Raw genomic sequence first — 18,916 nt, 5'->3', positions numbered from 1 at the left:
TTTATGATTATTTACGTTAATTGGGTCGTGTTCCGATAACATTAGTTCTACGTGGTACGTGTTCCATTGTTTGAGAACCCCTGATAGATGATCTTACGGGCATGTATCTAAAGTGTAGAGAATTTACCCCACAACTATAATTTTATACGCCAATGGTTTTATGAGAAAGAAACATTTTTAAGGTTCAGAGTTGTAATATTCTATTTTGGTTTGAAAGTTATTATATTACGTTAAAATGTTTCAGTTAATTTCGGTGTAACTGTAAGAAAACATAATTCCGTAAAAAAACAAAAAAAAACTAGATATTAAATGTAATTCTGTAGTAATTTGAAGTATTTATACATAGATTTTCAGTGTTTTCCCTGGTTCTTTCTCAGAGTAAAAAATACATTGGCACTAATCACACCTACTCACCTTCCCTGCAAATTAGTCTTCTGAATTAGAAAATAAGTAGTATCCAGCCGGATATATCACCTTCCCTTTCTTTTCTATGCTTCTAAACCACTTTTGACACTTACACCTTTTCTTTCCATTCTGGAACTATCACCACATCTGTAACGTCAGATTAATGACTTTCAATTATGTTTATTTGAGTAGAATTACTAATGTTTCAGTAATTACGTTTCTTGGGAGATGTGAAATCGGCACGTTAAATGAATTTTGTTTAGTTCGTCGAATTAAAACACGAAAGACGAACAGTATTTCTGATGTTCCTCTACTCTTATTTCTTAATATTAACATCAAACGTATAATATTACATCCGGGAAATTCAAGACTGAATATATTAGTGTCAGAAGAAGGAAACGAATAAGAATAAGTTATCTTTTTCTGTACAGTCAGTTTTAATATCTAGATATAATCTCTTTCCACCGCCTAATACATAGGGAATAAAAAGAAAATACGTACAATTTTAGTTGCAGTTTAATTTGTTTGTTTGCTTTTCAGATCTATTAACCTCCGCGGATATTGAGGATTCCCTCGTGATTGTTACTTATTGAACTATATATAGTTAGTGACGTCCTCTAAATAATTGGATATATCAAAATATTTTATTCACTATATAGCATGTATTAATAACAATGTTGTGTATTTAAAATTGTAAATATTACTAAGTACAGCCCTCTATAAAAGTGTTTTACGCTTACTGACTACCAGTGCACGGCTGGTACAACGGTAAGTCTACCAATTTAAAGCGCTAAAATCAGGAGTTCGATTTCTCTAGGTGGACTCAGCAGATAGTCCCATGTGGCTTTGCTATAACAAAACACACACTGACCACCAAGCATGTCCCTCTATATAAAAGTTACATAGTAATCCCTAATTGTAGCTTTTGTCAACAATGTTTCAAAACGTACTGAATATGCAACGATTCTAGCTTTTAGTAACATAACATTGTTTCAGATACTAAGTAGTAAATCAAACATTAGAAGATTTAAACTAAAACCACCGATGACAACTCAGTACAAGTACACACACATATATGTATTAGTACTAGATTGTTAACTTCTACATGTAGTCAAATATATATCAATTATTATAAATATTAACCACTACCCAAAATTTATATATTCGATATTATGTGATATTTCAGGTGTACTGATTTGGTTTCCGGATAGTAACCGGAAATAGCACGAAGAACAATCAGGAAATTTTGCACTGAGTTGAATCTGAATTAATTTGAAAAAAGTCAGATATTGGGCACAGCGTGTGAAAGAATAAAACCATTTCAATCCACAAAAACAATCAAAATTGACGAATACACTTGACGACATACAGTACTTCTACTGAAGATGAACTGGCTTTGAACTCTGGTTTTGTCACAGACTAAGATTTATTGTTGGATAACTTGTTTCAGACTAAGAAAGTGTTATGTGCAACATTATATAATACTGTTCATCTTAGTGTGCATACTTTACCCATATTCACTTTTAGTCATTCCAATAACAAAACAAAGGAATATATATATATGTATATTCACAAGGTATTGTTCGACCTTCCAATGAAAAAAAATCACAATCCATTTTTTTTACAAATTTTGTCGAACTTGACAATTTCTTCCACGAGAAAGCGGATGTGACACCATAGGGCAATCACTTAAACAGAGCGAAAGGATGTCAGCTACATTCTTTGATCAGTGCTTATTATTTTTCAAACTACACCCACGGATAGAAACATGTATACACCAAATATTTTGAATATATAACACTAATAAGAAATGTTAATCTGAATAACTAAAGACAACAGTATATAATGCATATACATTATGTATACCACAATTCTAAATATTAACTATTTATATAGGCTCTTCAGAATGTATAAAACGTTAGGGGGAGCAGTTGTAAAAATAATTAAAAATTCTCTGATAATCAATAACAACATTTTAAAATATTATTCAACAACTTTACACAATAACAAGCAGAACCCGTGCATACAAATAATAAATACACATGAACTTAATTAGCTGTGTACTACAAAATCGTAAGCCACACAAGTAATTATAAAGTATTAAATAACAATCACTAGGCATATTATACAGTTAAAAGTTACTAACCGCGTTAAACCTAAAGTTTAACAAAGAAATGTGATCTCCATTTTTTTCTGGCTGGCATAGTCAACTGACTGAATAGAAAAAACTTAAGTACATAGTGAGACAGGAACAAACAGCCAGTAGTAGACAAATATTAATATTAAGGTTGTAAACTCGCTGTATTTGGAACTTGGTTATAAATACAACCTACCTTTGTCTGTTGAAAAACTTCATAAAAAACAATAGACAAGTAAAGGGAAAACTTTTCAAAGAAGGAAGTAAATGTAGGGATGGCTAATATCAAACTTTAAAAACAACGCAAACAGGATAATAGGGATAACACTTACATCATACCTACTTAACCTTTTAAACAGTTTTTATTAGCCATTTCTATATTTACTTAACCTTTTGAATTGTTTTTATTAGCCACCTCTATATTTACTTAACCTTTTGAATACCTTTAATTAGCCATTTCTGTATTTACTTAACTTTTTAAATAATTTTTTTATTAGCCACTTCTATATTTACTTAACCTTTTGAACACTTTTCATTTGTCATTTCTATATTTGCTTAACCTTTTGAATAGTTTTTATTAGCCACCTCTATATTTACTTAACCTTTTGAATACCTTTAATTAGCCATTTCTGTATTTACTTAACTTTTTAAATAATTTTTATTAGCCACTTCTATATTTACTTAACCTTTTGAACACTTTTCATTTGTCATTTCTATATTTGCTTAACCTTTTGAATAGTTTTTATTAGCCATCTCTATATTTACTTAACCTTTTGAATACTTTTTATTAACCATCTCTATATTTACTTAACCTTTTGAATAGTTTTTATTAGCCATTTCTATATTTACTTAACCTCTTGAACAGTTTTTCATTGCTTGTGTTACACTGGATGAAAGATAGATTACTTTGCCATTAATATGATGCGAGATAACTTCCTAAATCCTATTCCTTATAAAAGTATATCTTAAAATCATACAGTTACGATGGAAGAAGAGTTTAAGAGCCATAAAGAGCGCATCGATCTAAGTCCTTAAATTTATTAATAAAAAATAGGTTTGTTACTCCATAGAACAAATACAGGTGCCTAATCCATAAGTCAGAATGGGCAGTCCCATTCCTATTTGGATTACAAAATCTCAATAAAATGTGTGTGTGTGTGTTTATATTATAGCAATACCAAATCAGGCTAAATGCTAAGTCTACTAAGGAGAATCGAACCTCTGATTTTAGCGTTGTAAATCTGTAGACTTACTGTTGTACCAGCGGGAGGCAGTAAATATGTGTTGAGTATTTTGTGCTGAATAAACATACCCAAGTTAATTGAGATGAAACAATAAAAATTAAGTTTCTCGTGGCTTCTTGTGAAAAATAACCGTTTTGCTGCACACAGCAATTGTTGCTTTTTTCTTTACTACCCGGCCCGGCATGGCCAAGCGTGTTAAGGCATTCGACTCGTAATCTGAGAGTCGCGGGTTCGAATCCCGGTCGCACCAAACATGCTCGCCCTTTTAACCGCGGGGCGTTATAATGTGACGGTCAATCCCACTATTCATTTGTAAAAGAATAGCCCAAGAGTTGGTAGTGGGTGGTGATGACTAGTTGCCTTCCCTCTAGTCTTACACTGCTAAATTAGGGACGGCTAGCGCAGATAGCCCTCGAGTAACGTTAAGCAAAATTCAAAAAATTAACAAACAATCTTTCCTACCCTATTTTCAAAAAAGTTAGACGATCATAACACAATCGAGCGAAAATGTAACCTTAGGTACTATATATTTTTACTTTATCATTATTTTATTTACAAATCGTCCAAGAAAAAGCTCTTAAACATTGATGAAGCAAATTGTATTTTATTTTTACACATTCGCTGTGTAAATAAACAATGCTTACTGATAAATATGACGTTAAAGAGAGAATACCAAATTCACAATATTTTATGTTGCAAAATATACAACGAGAATCACAATCTTCAGAATGGATCATTTTTTCTGTGTTAAAAGAAACTCCTGTCTAGTTAAATTTAATTGCTGTAAGAAATATGTTTTTTCATCATAGTAATGTTGTTCCCATTGTGCGTTTCACATGAACACATGTATTTTCAGAAGTCAGATCTAGTTAACCGGCATATATTTTCAATTTTTAACGTACACTGTACTTCTACCATGGCGTGCCTGATTTAATTGTCCATTTATAACACTGTTACACTGACAGAATATTGAAACGATAACATTTTAGTGTCAATACCTAACACCGCATGTCTAAAACATCAAATCTTTTGTATACAACTCGTAGAACCGAAATGCTTTTGTACTAGACAGAGAGTGGAAATCTCTCTTGGGGAGTGAAGCTGATAAAGTTGGCTTTGATATATAATACAACCTCGTAGCGAAACACAAATCACATTATGACGCGAAAATCAGCGAGAAATAAGCTTTCGTTCAGGTCCATATTTCAGCGCCTTCTTTAAATTGTGAGCCTATTACTATCAAGCCACGTTTCATTGTTGGTTTATTTGATTGGATGCTTAACAGGATTTCTGACGTGCTAATTGGCACGTAATTGATTGAAGCTTGCGACAACTCGTCTGTAAGGAACGGCACGCGCCTACTCTTCTTATCTCATACGATGTTTCCCGCATTCTTCAATCTTTCCAACAATAAATAGAGTTAAAGATGTGTGAGTGTCAGAAAAGGCGTGAAGCAAAACGAGTTAGTTTGTTCCATAATTTGGAGACTCAATTGATTGCATTTATTTCCAAAAGCAAACCCATGTGAATCTATTGAACGGTAACTGGTGCCGGGACAAGCAGTGTTAAACTAATCAACCGGCTGGATCAACACAATGATAACATTTAGTTACGCTCGACTTTAGCCTCTGATAGCATCGCCGCAGTTCATATCCACCACTTACTACAGGTTAAGATTTGTCACGTTTCACACGGACATCTCTATTCATGGCTGGCACCTCGGGAGTTTGATGCGTTGTGCTCCATGGAGAAAGGCTGAAAGTGGGCTATGTGCATAGAAAGTGTATAGAAACAATGGTCGTTTGTCCCAGTATGTATGCATAAACACACCGAATTCAATATACATTTAAAACAGAGCCATAATACGCATGCACATTTGTTAGATTTCAAAGAACAGAAAACATAATAATCAATAATAGCATCTGACAAAAATAGTTTTAGGGTGACTGGTCTACGTTTGTGAAGCTAAATCTTGAATTGTTATAAAACCATGTGAGCTAAGGTTTATAATTTGAAATAGCTGTTAAATTTAGGATAGGCTTTAGAATTATAAATTGCGTGATACACAAATGTTGATCTATAGGCTATAATATTAAGGCTGTTAGATAAAATGTTGTTTGCGTGTATTCTAATAATCATTTGATTAAAACACATTATAATTTTTTGTTAATGGATATACATTCTATATATCTTCTCTATTTAAAACTTTTTTTATTTCAAGAAATAAAACGTCAAAAGTGATTTAATAAGATACCTTACTTTTCATATTAATCCCTTGTTAAATATGTCCTGATTTAGTCGGAATGGCAAAAGAGAGGTTTAATTTTTTTTTAATTGGAGAGAAAAGCTCATTTATTTCAAATTTTATTGTTGAAAATATTTTAATACCTCTTGTATAAACTGCAAGTTCTGCAAAAAAAAACATGTTGCATGTTTGTTCACAGCTTTAGTTTATCTTAGACATGAAAAACAGCTACATTTGCGTTTTAATAAGTACAGAGTTAAAGTACAAACCTTTCGATCAAAGTTTAGTATAATCCAAATGAGTCAGTATTCAATGTTTACACATAGTTTCACAAAAGTGGCAGCGTCAACCTTCAGATCTGTAATATAGACGTTACTGGTCGCCCACGTAATTCATCAAATACTTGATTATCTAGCTTATCTCTTACTATCTTGTTTGAACATAATTCATCAAATACTTGTTTACTTAGTTTATAAGTTACTATCTTGTTTAAACTGATTTTGTGACTTTCGGAGATACACATTTCTATGTTACATAGACGTGCTAACTACTTTATATGTTCTCTCATTTTTATACGAATGTAGAAACAATTCCACGTGACAGTTGTTGTTTTACTTTAAAGCTACACAAAGAGCTAGTTGCACTTTGCCAATCGCAAGGGATCGAACTTCGTATTTTAACATTGCAATTTCATGACCTTACCGAGGACACATCTAAGAACCCACGTGACAGATACATCTTAAAACCAGTGATTAATCTTTGTTCGGTCCGGTACGGACAGGTGGCTTGGGTGCTTGACTCGCCCCACCAAAAATGCTTGCTCTTTCAGCCATGGGAGCTTTATAATGTGACTATCAATCCAATTATTCGTTGGTAAAAGAGTAGCCTAAGAGTTGGCGGTGGGTGGTGGTGACTAGCGGTCTTCTCTCTAGTCTTTCATTCCTAAACTAGGGACGACTAGAGTAGGTAGTTCTCGTGTAGCTTTGCGCAAAATTCAAAACAATCTTTATTCTCAATGCATATGATGAAAAAATGTGAAATCGCTTTTCATATTCTGATTTTGTTATTATAAGCTATGTTCTATGACAAAACGATTTTATGTTCACTACATATTAACATTTGTGACAATCGGATTAATGCGTCACTAAACTATAACCTTAAAACTCCTTCACTTTATAAAATATTTTGACTTTACATTTCAAAAGACGTTTATTACGCTAAATACTTAACAAGACATTATAATATTTTACGGAAATCAGTGACCTTTACTATTTATTTTGAGACGATTTAAAATATTTTAAATGTTAAAATGTTAAAATGTTCATTTTTGTTTTGTGAAAAATAAATATACTTTATATACACTGCTGGCCAACATCTTAAAGCCAATGAACATAAAGAAGAAATATGCATTTTGCATTGTTAGACTCAACCACTTATTTGAGTAGAGCTTCGAAAGATGAAAATAAGAAAAGAGAAAATAAAAATAAAAAACTTGAACACTATGAAATTAGCCTAAATACCAGCTGGTCAAAAGTTTAAGATCATACCAAAACGAAGTCCTAAACAGGGTAGGAAAATTTCCAACAAGAGGTCTCAGTAGTGAGTTGCACGGCTGTCATTGCGAATAATTTCAAACATTCGCATGGTCGATTTAAGCGTTTGCAGAAGGCTGGCTGGAATGTTATTCCAAGTGGTGAAGATGGCTTCACGAAGAACATGCACTGTTTGGAATTGACGTACATTTCTGTAGACTTCCCTTGCCATTCACCCCTAAACTTTTTCAATGGGGTTCAGTTCGGGCAAACACGCTATATGGTTCAAACGAATCACGTTATTCGCCATGAAAAAGTCCTTTGTCCTGTGGGCATTGTGGATTGCAGCAATGTCCTGCTAAAAGGTCCAGTCATTTCCATACAAGCAAGGGCCTTCAGTCAATAAGGATGCTCTCTCCAACATGCCAATGTAGTCAGCTACTGTTTGACGCCTCTGTATAACCTGAAGCTCCATTGTTCCATGGAAGGAGAAAGTACCCCAGATCATGATGGAACCTCCTCCACTGTGTCGTTTAGAAAATGTCTCCGGTGGGATATTCTTACCGTGCCAGTAACGTTGGAAGCCATCTAGACCATCCAGGTTAAATTTTTTCTCATCAGAAAACAAATCCTTCGTCCACTTTCCTACGTGGTGTGGAAGGAGGCGTAGCCTTTGAAGACGATTATGGTTTTTAAAGCCTTTCTCTCGTAGATACCGTCTTATTATTAATGGGCTGCTTTCTGCGTCCGTGAGGGCCTTAATTTGGTTCGACGATCGGCTGGTGTCCTGCTCAACGCCGGCGACATTTTCTTGGTCCGACAACTTGAAATTCTCGTTCGGTATCCCTCAGGGTCTTTTAAGAAATTTGCAACAGCAGTTGTACTTCGCCCAATCTCACCAGGGATGGCACATTGAGAGAGACCGTGCTTTTGCAGCTCGACAATTCTGCCACGTTCAAACTCTGTTGCCATGTCTTTACCCAATGTAACACATGAGATGTCAGTGGGAGATGTTGACAACACTAATGCTTGAACACAAATGACTAAATTTCGTTCGTGTTTACTGATTAACGCTTCGTTTTAGTATAGTCTTAAACTTTTGACCAGCTAGTATTTAGACTAATTTCATGGTGTTCACATTTTCCCTATTAAATACTAAAAACGTTTTTTATTTTTATTTTCCCTTTTCTATTTTCATCTTTCGAAGCTCTATTCAAATAAGTGGTTGAGTCTAACAACGCAAAATGCATATTTTTTTCTTTATGTCCATTGGCCTTAAGATTTTGGCCAGTAGTGCACTTCAAAATCTGTTTTGAAAAAGTTACTTTAGTGATTTGACTTGTTTTATGAAAACTCACATATTATTTATTATTTAAAATACAGGATCACCATCACGTACTGTTTCTTTTACAAAAAATGAAATGGTGAATGTTTACATTTGTTTCATTTAGTTAATTTGATTTATATACTATAAAAATGTGTTTTGAAAATCGTTACTTTTGAGATTAGATATCCTACAGAAAACGTCGTATACTTTTTCAGTTATAGAATATGACTTATTTGGTATGTTAGTGCCCGAAAATTATATTATATGCTCCTCGTATTCAGTCAGAACTGATTTATGAGCTACAAAAACTGGTTTAAACCGCTTCCTTTCATATTTTTCATTTTGCAACATTCATATTATTGTATTTAGTTAGCGTAAAATAATTCGCGTAGAATTCATGTAGTTTAATAATTTGTGTGTAAAATCAGACATAATAGGGTTTCAAATAGGCTGTTAGAAGGCTATGTAGGTACTGACATATTCTATAAGAGTTAAATATAACAGTACGTCTATAAAAATCCATTTTCGTTTAGAAATATCGTTTTGTCTTTAGTTCGTGTCATGCGTAAAATAAATACGCATAGTTTGAATGTATTATATGTAAATTATTATAACAAAATAGTCCTTTTTAAAAATTAGTTAGATTGTAACTTGAACTAGTTTACCAAAAACATAGTGTAAACTATACAAATGGCCAAACTCTAACAAACTTAGTGAAAACGTAAATTATTAGTTTTATGTATTTAAACGCTTAAATTTTGCCACGCAAACATATAAAATGCTTTGTTTATTGTCAGATACAATTAAGTTGAAACGAAAATTGACTGTAATGTAGTAAGAAGAATGTCTGATTTTTTTTTTAAATCGTGGTGAAAATAAACGTCGTTACGATCTCACTTTTGTAATCAAAGGTTTGGACACACGTTTATATCAGTCGAGTTCAACTTCCAGAGCTTTTTAACACTATGATGACACTCTGTGAAATTATTCTCCACTGGCTGCTATCTCTTGAACTGTGATGTCACAGGTCAGGTAAAATCCCATCATCAAAGGGTACTTTCACTGGGCTTTGATATGCACATCCCTACGACCTCATGTTGAGGCGGACTCATTTGTACGCCATAAGGGCCAGTTAAGTGTTTCCGCTTTCAGCGATAACGAAAAATAAAATACGAACCATTTCTGGAAGCGCTAAAATAATACTACATATTAGTGGAACACACGTGTATCTGAGTAGTAAGATTTATGTTTTTATAGTGTTGTTGATTATTTTAAAATTTTTGATACAGCATATAATGCAATAGTGATATTTTTAGTTTAAAAAATATAGAATATTACATTAATAATATTTCATGCCTCTCTGTTTATATATTCAATACTATTTTACAAAGGTAAAGTTGGGATTTAAATAATAGCATTTAATAAAATTTTTCAGGAAGAAATAAACCAGCATAACCGCATCAAAATCACTTTAAAATATAAAAAGTCAAAATATTTGGAATTATCACATTTAGTTAATTTAGGATTTTTAAGTCTTGAATTAATTATAACTATTTTTTTAAAAAAAAGTGTCGTAACATATACTGTTCAAAATAACAAATAATTCGATGGATTAAATAACAAAGTTTTGCTAATAGTCGTTCTTTTTTGTGCTTTGAAACACCAGTTACTCTCGTTTTCGATTAATTATGTGACATGCGTAACAGCTGTTCCTTTCAGGACTAGTGCACGTGCACTATTATTGCGGTTATTGTAGGGCTCCCTCTGTAGTCCACTGTTCAATCTCTCCATCACTAAGCTTCTCATGAACTAATTGCGCGGAAATTAAGTGGGCGTGCGCACGTAGTGAGCAGGCGGAGCTATGAATAGTGTGAATTTCTCTTGGCGACGAACATCACCAAGCTACGACGATCCGGAAAAAAATTTACCATTTGTTGAAAAAAAAGAAGAAAGCAAACACATAAAAACACGAAAAACTGGATAAGAAAGAAAACATATAACTACCAGAAAAAACAATGGGAAAATTCCAATTTATTAAAGTAAACAAGTTTCGAAAATATGTGTTTCTCTCTTTATACGACGATCATAATTTACAAATTAACCACAGATATTTGTAAGAATATGAATATTTCTATCTTTGTATGAGGAAGGCCTTAACAAAAAATAAAGAAAACGCTGTCTCAGTTATTGAGTTTACTAGCTGGTTATTCTACTGGCGACGATGATTTATTGACCACGGTTACAACAATAGATACAATAAAATCACACTGTTATTTTAACAATTAGATATTTCTCTCCAAAGAGTGAAATAAATGTGACTCCGTATTTAACGATAAATTTCACACATTGCTTGTGCTTTATTAGTTGATGATGAAGTACCAACAATTATATCAGAAATAAAAGATAACACACAGTAATCCAACAACAACAAAAACAGAAATTACGCATTCCTAATTACATTTCTGCCTTTCGAATGACTAGTGAAAATAGTGAACACTGTTCTAGTTTGAAGCGAATTATACTGGAAATAAACCTGAGATTTTTACTGTGTTTAGTTTCATGTGAAATATTAATAATCCAGCGTTTAGAGTTACCATCAAGACAGTATGTTTTTTCTACTATACAGGTGTATAAAACTAGTGACAAAAAAAGTTCAAATAATAGTTTTGTTCATCCGTTCATCCTCTAACGAAGAGAGGTTGTTTCTGCTCTACAACAAGGCTAGCTTTTATCGCTGTAAAAACCACTTAGTGTTCCTGGTCACCGACAACGTCAACTTCAGGCTCTGCCATCATTGCGTCGTAATCTCCGCTGTCGCTTGTTTCCTCCTGAGGGCTGGTGCTGCCAAGACGGCCAGTTTCACGAACCTCGCGAGCATTCTGCTCTTCATTCAATTTTCGTAACTGTTTCTTGTGTTTCATTCGACGGTTTTGAAACCACGTTTTCACCTGAAAGAAAAACAACGTTTTTTTGGTGTGTTTTTTTTATGTAGACTGAGAGATGTGCATACTCGCTTCATCTAAAAAGTTAATATATATTACTGAAACAATTAGAAACAATCCTCTAGGACACAAAAAATTTACAATATAAATAAAACGTTCTTCACGTGTGCTTGTCCAGCTCTGATGTATGTACAATCTTTAATGAAAATGGTACTTATGTTTTTTTTTACTTTTCATGCTGATAAAACCCTTAGAAACCTAATGAACTGCAATCATGAAAAATACAGCACTGATGTGTTACGTAGCTGATAGGAGGGATTAATGCTCATTAGCGTATTACTCGAACAGGACTTAACCCGAGTCTGATATGTGAAGACAGGCAATCCATTGATATGCTATGTTTTAAGCAAATTAATCGGTGATGAAAGCCATTTCTTAGTTGAATAAATGCCCCCCCCGGTTTCTCGCTGAAACGTCTGAGGCTTACAAAGGTACAAACCGAGTTTCGATGAGAAAATCAGATAGTCCATTGCGCATGTTCATGTGTGACAACAATCAGGAATAACAGGTGCACAGATATTACTAGTTAACGTAATAACTCATATATACAGTTCATATAGCTACTGCTTCTAGCAATGTTCTACCATGAACTTTAGTTATACTGTTATTGAACATGGTACTCAAGTTTATTTTTCGAAATGCCTCCTAGTGGATTAACAGTACGTTAACGGTCTTATTCCGCAGAAGTCCAGGTTTTGATTTTCTGTGGTATCCTACAGTGTAGCTTCGCACTAAAACAACTAAACAAACAAACAATTATTGCAAATTTACTGTTGCCAAAATGTATCTATCATCTTCTGTTGTTGCCTGTCCAGACTGTCTTTGTTTTCTTGTCGTTTCTAGAACCTTAACAACAACAAGGGATCAACATTCACACTGGTAGCTGGAGGGTCAGTGATCCATTCCGCCTGCTTGTGACAATAGAAAAAGAGGTCATGATGCTCGTTTTTGTGCTAAATTTCTAATGTAAGTGTATTCTAGCTAAACGCATAAAGATCTCTAGTATGTAAAGTTTAGTGGCCTTTAATATGTTGTACTAGTTGTACGGTACTTTTGTCTCGTATAGCAGAGACAAGGTATTTGTGAAGGTCCCTTTTATACCCATTAATCGACAGAGATTTAAGATCGTTTTAATTCTTCAATTGCTGTAACGAACATTTATTTTTGTCTTTTTTGGGGGTAGGATCAGTCTTACTTTCAACCAAATTTTAAACCAAAGTGCTATCACAATTTTAATTTTCTCACTGTGATCTGAGGCCTTTCTTCTGTTGCTCACCTACCAACTAAATATTTTCAATTCTCCTGTTTATTATTATAGAGAATTTACCTACGTACAAGTGTAACTCTCATTCTGAACATATCGCATTAAGACTGGTGTTAGCCCCCCAGTGGCTCAGCGGTACGTCTGCGGACTTACAACGCTAAAAACCAGGTTTTGATATCCGTGGTGGGCAGAGCACAGATAGCCCATTGTGTAGGTTTGTGCTTAATTTAAAACAACAACAACATAACACTGGTGTTATAAACAAGCCAACTTGATGGGGTTATCTATTGTGCAAAAAGGTTTATCATCAGCGAATACATTAGATAAAATGCACTTAAAGTGTTTTTAGTGCACTGTGTTTAGTAAGAACAAGGGACAATCTGAGTTTAAAGTAAAGTATCGTAAACATTTACAATTTTATTGCGACATTTCTGTTATGCTTTAAAATACAAGTTTCTTACGTATAAATTCCTCACTTTACTGTCTGAAAAACTGTAGCCGTAATACAGCTCAAACAAAGACAAAATAACGGAAGGCTACATAGATAATAATTTACATTTTCACAGAGTGCTGTCTGTTGTCACCAAGATAGTGCAAGCAGTGAGTTTGTGCAGGGAACTAACTCAATGGGGAGTGCCGATTGCCTCATTTATTAGCAAAACGAACTAATGGGTTGTGTTGAGGGTGGGTGGGGTGCTGGATTTAAATGTTGCTTAGAGCGCTACCAAACACCGGGACTGATTGTCAGCAAAAGTAGTAAGTAATCTCAGTTCATACAGCAGATTGTGTGATTTGTTCGTCCTCCTTTCCTTGGATTCATTTAAAAATTAAACTTAGCCGAAAACAAAAGTTTTCTTCTATACTTCAATCTTCCCCCGCGGCACATCTTCGGATTTACAACGCTAAAATCAGGGGTTCGATTCCTCTCGGTGGACTCATTAGATAGCCCGATGTGGCTTTGGTATAAGAAAAACACACTTCAATCATTAATATTATGAATGATACAGTTCTCCTTTATCACTTCACAAATTTTGAATTATAATCACTAGTGCGTTCTTAATAACGTAGATTCTAAATCAAACGGTTTCTCAGATTATGAAAATATTACATATGGACTGTATTATCACAACGTAGCCCCCCAGTGGCTCAGCGGTATGTCTGTGGACTTACAATGTTAAAATTCGGGTTTCGATACCCGTGGTGGGCAGAGCACAGATAGCCCTTTGTGTAGCTTTGTGCTTAATTCAAAAACAACAACAACATTATCACAACACGATGTGCATTATTGAAAGCGCAACTCTTGAACGGTATCGATCGATTGGTAGTGCTCAAAAGGTAAGATGTGACATTTTCAGTTGCAATAGTTCAGTAATTTAGTTATGTTAATACCATTTAAATTATGAAATTTCTAAATACACACAGAAACAAACGTAATATGGAATAACAGAAAAGAAAAAGAAATGTTTATATCTTTTGAATATTTCATATAACATACTACAGTGCAACCAATGTGGCTTGTTGCTATATGCAGTGTACTTTAATTTTAATTATTTGTTTTAATACCAATATCCTAAAGGAGTCAATAAAAGAACGAATATATTATGCAAATCCGTGAAGCGAATGGAACAATGAGGGATTTTTGGTGATGCACTACAGTTAATACATTCATTAAGTCGGATTACAGTCAGTATGAAACAAGACACAAGTTGCCTCACGTATCGTGAATGCTACAGTTATACTCTATAGCAGAGAGAACGCTAGTAAGAAGTAGATCTCAGAGTAAGCAGACAGTTTAGCCACAAAACGAGTAAATGGACCCGAAAGTGGTGATTACTTGCCACTTTCTTCCCTAACAGCCCATTACCGGATGCAAATGTTGCCTTATCTGACACTTGTCAAAGAGAATCTGCTGCTATTTAGAGAAGCGAGATTGTAATTCTAGTTAAGTATGTTCAATAGAAACTTCCCCATAAGTCAACCAAATTCCTTGTTATAGATTATAAGTCTCCTAAAAACGCATTTTGATTTCAGACACAATGTACAAGACAAAAAATGTTATAAAAAGAATAGATAACAATTTTGATCTGTGCTACTAGTTTTATTTTTTTTAACTATTCGATCATACATTCACGGTAAAAAGTAAAAATCGTATTGCTAAGATTATATTGTAAGCACAGTCCTCCTAGCGGATCGTTTAAAATAAAGTTTTTGGTTTTTAGTTTGTTACTTTTTTTAAAAAAATACTGAGAAAATTATGGTTTCACGAACTAAATATATGCCGTTAGATATGCATAAGTAAATATTTTTGGCTAATAACTGTGAGTTTCTATACTTACGTGTAGGATATTCGTTACTCTGAATGTAATGACAAATATCTTATCGTGTTTATTCTAATAATAAAAAATGAATAATTGTCCCTCGTCAAAATTTCTAAATACGTTTAATATTTCCACGGTTATGTATTAAATAGCTGTGGTAATTTCATGAGTACCATATTGGAAATGTTATAATATTTTTTGGAGTTAAAATATCAATTTACCTTCAAATTGATAGATTTTAAAAGGTTATATTTGATTCACTTTGAGCAAAAATAAACTAAATAAAGAATAATAACGAAAATTAATCTTTTTATAGACATCATTGTTGCCGTTTGGAGGTCTGTAAGTCAAATACTTATGAGGCTTAATAACGTGTTGTTGCTCACTATAATAATTTTGCTCAACCAAAATAAATTTAAACCATTAATAATTGGTGTAATTACCTTCCTTTGGTTATTTTGACAAACCCTTTGAATTCTGTTTTATTTATTTATTTTTTAGTTGGTTTTTGAGACAGAAGAGTATATTCTAGAGATAGTCGCGAGATAGTAAAAGCATTATACAGAGCAATTAGAATAACGATATGTATATGAACTTATAGGCATTGAGTGAATGTGATTATTTAATAAAATTTGGTAACAGTTATTCCAAGATTTTTAAAACAGCTGTGTGCCATAAATTAGAAGAAGAAAAAAAGCACAAAAATATCTTGTTAAGGTTGCAATTGGATTTTTTGTACTGAAAATGTAGATTTGCTTTATTACAAACAAACTCTGACCTATAAATAACGAATGTAGTGATAATTAGTAGTAAATATGCATCAGGGCTAAAGAGAGATAAGATTCTTTAGTTAAAAGATATAAAATGCTTATAACAACCGATAGCTATGTCCACAAAATTTATGTCGTATAAAAGAGATTATTAATTAAAGCAAATGTAAAACATGTCAGTCGATGAAAGTTGAAAACAATTGTTTTTCAGGAGTAATTTTTAATCTTCTTAACACAAAAATAAAAAACTTCTGGAAATCGGTAAGTACATCTCTCTTGAATAAAAGATGTCCCTTCCCCACTTAAGATGTAATTGAGCCCCTACATTTATGTACCCATAATTGAAGTTACAGTTCTGGCTGATTCGGACCCTCTTCCCGGCAAATGTGGGAGCTGCGAGGACAAATTTACCCACTGCTTCATTCTAAATATCATCCTTCCAATTTGTTATAGTTGCTTGGCAATGAGGAAATAACATTTTGTATCAACCACTTAGACATAACCTCCTGTTCCATCGGTTTATCTTATGAGCATTTATGAAATGTAAATACATGTATCATTCTAGAATTATTTGAAAGAACCTTTCATTTACATTATTAGCGGTTATCAAATACCGGCCTGGCATGGCCAGGTGGTTAAGGCACTAGACTCGTAATTTGAGGGTCGCAGGTTTGAATCCGCGTCACACCAAACATGCTCGCCCTTTCAGTTATGGGGGCGTTATAATGTTACGGTCAATCCCACTATTCGTAGGTAAAAGAGAAGCCCAAGAGTTGGCGGTGGGTAGTGATGACTACCTGCCTTCCCTCTAGTCAAAACAAACAAACAAAAACAATTATCAAGTAGTTGTTATGGCGCTTACTTTGTGCCAGATTGAAGTGTAACCACTTCGAGACTACGAAACTGGTTTCATAGGTATTGTATACATGTATAATGTTCTAGGAAGTATTTTATTTGGATATTTCCATGAACTTCTTTTATTTACAGTTTAGGATTGGATAAAGTTTTGGTGTTTCTATAAAATATGTTGCGTCGGTTTCAATATTCCAGTACACTTTTTATTAAACACTTGATCTAATTTCTGAATCTATTTGAAGCGAATTATCCTGACACAAAATGAGGGTGCGACTAAATTATATTTTTGTTTACTTAAAACATAATAATTCGATGTCCTAGAGTTATTGTTGGCACCAAACAGTATGTGAATAAAAATCACATTAAATAGTATTGTTTTAGTAACATTTCGAAGAGCAAAGTCTCTTTAAAGTTTAGTAGCATCAGTTAAAGATATCGAAGACGTTGATAAAGTATTGATGTTTTGGTTACCTGTAATATAAAGCACTTACGAATCAATACAACACTGGAACCACCCAATAAAAACCAACAAAATATTCTGAAAACCCCAGCATATAAGTGGAAACATTGTGCAACTCCAATCCCGTGCAGAAGGAGAGCATGGTTTCCTGAATATCTCACGCGCAGGCAGAAATGTAGTCCAGTTCAAGCTTCCGGACAGAATGACAGCATTATTTTCTTAATGTCTCAAAGAGACAGAAACGATGCCCAACTCAAGGATCCAACCGAAAGAAGTACAGGGATATTTTAGAAGTAAAATTTATATTGTGCTTTCTATAGTTTCTCAGTGTTCTTAATATTATATTCGTGGCTCGACACCAAACCAATGATGTTATTTCATAATGGTGCTTGTTCATATCTCACAATAAGCTCTCATTATGATTTGAGTGAATATTAATACGGTTTCAAGACATTACAACATCAATAAGTGAGTAAGAGTTGTAGAATTTGCTCTTACTATTTAGCGATCGGTTTACTACTTTGTTTGTTTTTTTCAGCCTAAAAATAATCGTTGTTGCGTTGGTAATTTTTTTGTTTCCCCACAAACAGTCCTAATCAACAGATTAACAGCTGGAACGTAGAATATTAACTCATTAGTATTGTGTGATAAAAAATAGAATCTGAAAAATAATTAGATTTATTTGATCTTATAGGATATTAGTCATGACAATAAGTGAGATGCGATCGCCAAAGCCAATAAATTGTAAAAAACTACCGCATTAAAGGCCTTCCTGTGCATTAGAATCGTCAATCTACACTTCTGCTACTGATTTTTCATATTTTCTGTTTCTAATAACTAAATATGATTTTTTAATTCGTGATTATCATATTTTCATTATTTGGGTATTTATTTCTAAATATTTGTGACTCTAACTTTTGTTTTTTAAATAAAACACAGTATTTGTTGAAACGTGGGACTCAAAAATTGAACTTCGTAACTCCAGTTTCATACGTGTTATAGAAATTACTGCAAAAGAAAAAGAAATATTTGGAGAAAAGTAAGATGAAATTAAATAATATGAGCACAAATTAAAAGCACAAAAGGAATTGTTTGTTTGTTTGTTTTGAATTTCGCACAAAGCTACTCGAGGGCTATCTGTGCTAGCCGTCCCTAATTTAGCAGTGTAAGATTAGAGGGAAGGCAGCTAGTCATCACCACCCACCGCCAACTCTTTTACCAAAGAATAGGGGGATTGACCGTCACATTATAACGCCCCCCACGGCTGAAAGGGTGAGCATGTTTGGCGCGACGGGGATCGAACCCGCGATCCTCAGATTACGAGTCGCACGCCTTAACACGTTTGGCCATTACAAAA

General features: G+C 33.6%; 1 protein-coding gene across 1 annotated transcript in view; it reads right to left on the bottom strand.

Annotated features, from left to right (window-relative positions):
- Nucleotides 1–11,094: 11,094 nt before the first annotated feature.
- Nucleotides 11,095–18,916, bottom strand: part of LOC143228261 (brain-specific homeobox protein homolog) — a 30,578-nt gene continuing 22,756 nt past the window's right edge. Inside the window, exon 3 of the mRNA XM_076459548.1 lies at nt 11,095–11,838. Within this exon, the coding sequence (XP_076315663.1) occupies nt 11,638–11,838 (201 nt within the window). The 3' untranslated portion in view covers nt 11,095–11,637. The remainder of the gene's footprint in view (nt 11,839–18,916) is intronic.

The sequence above is a fragment of the Tachypleus tridentatus genome, chromosome 10, assembly GCF_004210375.1.
Source record: "Tachypleus tridentatus isolate NWPU-2018 chromosome 10, ASM421037v1, whole genome shotgun sequence".
Lineage (NCBI taxonomy): Eukaryota > Metazoa > Arthropoda > Merostomata > Xiphosura > Limulidae > Tachypleus > Tachypleus tridentatus.
The sequence above is the reverse complement of the archived record's forward strand: the minus strand, read 5'-3'. Positions and strand labels throughout refer to the sequence as shown.